Consider the following 3738-nt stretch of genomic DNA (forward strand, 5'->3'; position numbering starts at 1 on the left):
ACATATATATAATATACTATATACTATAAATATATATATATAATACTTTATACTATATACTGTATATATATAATACTATATTACTATATACCTCCCCAGGTACTGCTGGGCCTGTTGTAAAAGCAGGTAACCCCCATTGCAGGGAAAAATTATGAGGAGCTCTCCATGGATATCAGAAGGCTAATTAATTACTTTATTATACTATATTATTGTCACTCTTGCACTGTCACTGTCATATTTTCTGAGTTTTATATAGAGGGAATTCCTGTCCCCTGTCCCTGCCTGTCACCAGGCTGTGCTTTCAGCATCATTTCTTGGTGTCAGTTGACAAATAAATGTCACACAATTAAAGCATCCACAGGCCTGCTATAGAGACACAGAGCTAATCTATTCCTTCCCTGTTCCACAGCATTTAATCAAGGAAAACTTTAGCTCTTTAATTAATTAATTAATTAATTAATCAATCGCTCTGCTGCCATCCTTCTCATTGTCCTCCTGATCTCCACAAATATTTAATGTTCAGGAAGCATAAAAAAGACAATTGTCACTCTTAGGGTATCTCAGCCTAAAAGCTCTTTATCTTTTGATCCTGTTCTTTTTGCAGTAGGTTACCACTGCTCTTTAACCACTTTAAAAGAGAAATAATTCTTGCCTTAAGAATAATTCTTGTCCATTTTTAGCCTTACTCATCACAAATAATACTGGACTGGAGCAAAGTAGCTTTATAAACTTTTTAAAAAATGATTTATTGAATATAAAGTATGATGTGTTGACTAAATGGCCCTTAAAGATAACTTCCAAGCCAGACTGTGATATAATTTTATGTGTGAAATAGAAATTCAATTTAAAAAATCTTTTTTTCAGACTATGTTCGTGATTGGCTTTGCAAGAAAAAGGCCCCTCTGAAAGAGTCTGGCATCTCTGAGAGCAATTCTGAGGAAAACCTTCCCTTGAGCCAGTTCACTGCTGTGGACAGAGAAGCAATTTGGGCAGAAGTGGAAACTGATCCAGAGAAAGCAGAGCTGAAAGCTGAGCAGCCTGAAAATGATGGATCTTCCCAGGACACGGACGGCGACCAGGACAACAGCGAGCACACGGAGTCTGCAGACACCAGCACAGGCCACGACAGTGACAACACCTCCTCCCTGTCCCCATCCCTGGAGCTGCAGGAGGTGAGCAGCGAGGACAGGGAGGCTGCAGCTGATGGCAGAGAGGCCCCAGGCCACGGGAATTCCCTCAGTGCCTCCGAGAGCTCCAGGTCCAGCGCGGGGCTCAACCTCGTCAGGGCCGACTCCGAGAGGACTCAGGCCTCGGAGTCTCTGTCCAGTGACGAGGAGGTGGAGCTGGAGCTGCAGGAGATGGCCCACAGCAGGCTGCTGAGGCAGCAGAAGGAGAAGCAGGAGCTGGCAGAGGCCCTGTTCAAGCACACGCTGCTGTACTTGCAGCCCTACGACTCCCGGCGGGTGCTCTACGCCTTCTCCGTGCTGGAGGCCGTGCTCAAAACCAACCCCAAGGAATTCATCGAGGCTGTGGCCACCACCAGCATGGACACCAGCTCCACAGCACACCTGAACCTCATCTACAACCTCCTGGCTCGCCACCAGGAAGCTCTGGTAGGGCAGAGCTTTTATGGGAAGCTGGAGGCCCAGTCTCCCACGGCGTGCCCGCACTCGCTGCTGATCGAGCTGCTGACCTCGCTGTGCCTGCGCTTCCTGCGCTCCTACTACCCCTGCTGCCTGCAGCTCAGCCACAGGGACCTGCTGGCCAACAGGGACGTGCAGGTCAAGAGCGTGGAGGTGCTCATCAGGATGATGGCCCAGCTGGCCACCACGGCCAAGGCGGCCGAGCCCAGGAACGTGGAGCTGATCCGGGATCTGCTGGGGAGGTGCCAGGTGCAGGAGCTGGTGCTGCTCTCGCTCTCAGCCTCCATGTACGTCAGCCACAAGCGCTACCAGCTCCTGGCTGGTGGGACCAACCCCCAGGAGCAGGAGCTCTTCCAGGAGAGCCTCATCAATTTTGGCCACGATCAGATCTGGAGCGAGCACCCTCTCCAGATTGAGCTGCTGAAGCTGCTGCAGGTGTTGATTGTCCTGGAGCACCACCTTGGCCAGAGGCCTGAGGAGCAGGAGAACCAGCCAGACCTGTCCAAGGAGTGGCAGCAGGCTCTGAACTTCCAGCAGGCCATTGGGGCCATGCAGTACGTGTACCCACACCCCATCACCTCCCAGGGCTTGTTTGTCTCTGCCGTGGTGAGGGGGCTCCAGCCCGAGTATGGCCATGGGATGCATCCCACGTGGGTGGCCTTGGTCACCAGTTCCCTGCCCTACTTTGGGAAGTCCTTAGGCTGGACCGTGGCCCCATTTGTGGTGCAGATCTGTAAAAACCTGGATGAGCTTGTCAAGCAGTATGAGAATGAAGCTGTGAAGACTTCTGCCAAAACATCTGCCAGGTGAGAGCCACCAGGGGTGTGACGGTGTGCACAGGGGTCTGAGGACGAGGGAAGAGACGAGGATCTGACTCCATGTTTCAGAAGGCTGATTTATTATTTTACAGTATATATTATATTAAAACTATACTAAAAGAATAGAAGAAAGGACTTCATCAGAAGGCTGGCTAAGAATAGAGAAAGAATGGAATCAATAACGAAAGCTTCTGTCTCAGACAGAAAGTCTGAGCCAGCTGGACTGTGATTGGCCATTAATTAGAAACAACCACATGAGACCAATCACAGATGCACCTGTTGCATTCCACAGCAGCAGATAATCAATGTTTCCATTTTGTTCCTGAGGCCTCTCAGCTTCTCAGGAGAAAAAAATCCTAAGGAAAGGATTTTTCATTAAATGTGTCTGTGACAAGGGGGGATTTGTTATTCCATAAATTGTCCTTTGCACAGAGCTGGGAGTGTGTAGGAACTCCCTGGGTCACCACTGTGGGTCCCAGAGCTTGATCCTCAATTCCTTGCACCTGGAGTGAACTGGAGACAGGATTGGTGCAGCAGCTGGAGGAAGAGAGGAGGGAGGAGCAGCAGCTCTGATATTTCCTGGCTCCTTCTGCCTTCCATCCAAGTATTAAAGCTCCCAGATTTATGGATCCCTTCATTTTCATATTCCTGACCTGCTATTCCTAATATTCCTCCCCCAATTTTAGCTATGGAATAGAAACAGGAATTTTTAATCAAGAAAATACTACTTGGCTTATTAACATGTTTGGGTTTTTGTCTTCCCTTCCAAAGCTTCACTTCTAAAAGAGAAAATGTGACTCCTGACTACCCCCTGACCCTTCTGGAAGGGCTGACAACCATCGGGCACTTCTGCCTTCTGGATCATCCCCATCCAACAAAAAAGGTACATGGGATCCCCTGACAGCAGAGTCACATCCCCTTCCCTTCCAGGTGAATAGAAACAGGGAATTGGACAAGAAAATAACCTTGGGGAGGCCTCAGAGCACACCCAAAGAGCTGAACTGACTCCAAGTGAAAGGACTGAGCTTCAGTTTTCTGTATTTGAAGCCTGCAAAGTGAATTTTAAGCTTTTGTTCACAAAGATCTTGGTGATGCACATATCAGTCCTCTGTCCTTTACAAACTGGTTTGTTTTCTTTTGGGTTTATAATATTTTGTGTTTATAATGTTTGGGTTTATAAAGTGATGTGTTCCCTACAATTTTTAGGCTCTTGTACATAAGAAATGATTTTAAATTGATATTTTGGGGTTTTTTTTCCCCCCAGTCATCCTGTTCAG

The 3738-nt window shown here is 47.7% G+C and overlaps 1 protein-coding gene across 1 annotated transcript in view; it reads left to right on the plus strand.

Annotated features, from left to right (window-relative positions):
- Nucleotides 1-3738, plus strand: part of DOP1B (DOP1 leucine zipper like protein B) — a 54534-nt gene that overhangs the window by 36302 nt on the left and 14494 nt on the right. Inside the window, 4 exon segments of the mRNA XM_031065023.1 lie at nucleotides 100-116; nucleotides 865-2449; nucleotides 3233-3344; nucleotides 3726-3737. Coding sequence (XP_030920883.1) covers nucleotides 100-116; nucleotides 865-2449; nucleotides 3233-3344; nucleotides 3726-3737 — 1726 coding nt within the window.

This window comes from Geospiza fortis, unplaced genomic scaffold (genome assembly GCF_000277835.1).
Source record: "Geospiza fortis unplaced genomic scaffold, GeoFor_1.0 scaffold623, whole genome shotgun sequence".
NCBI classification, from domain to species: domain Eukaryota; kingdom Metazoa; phylum Chordata; class Aves; order Passeriformes; family Thraupidae; genus Geospiza; species Geospiza fortis.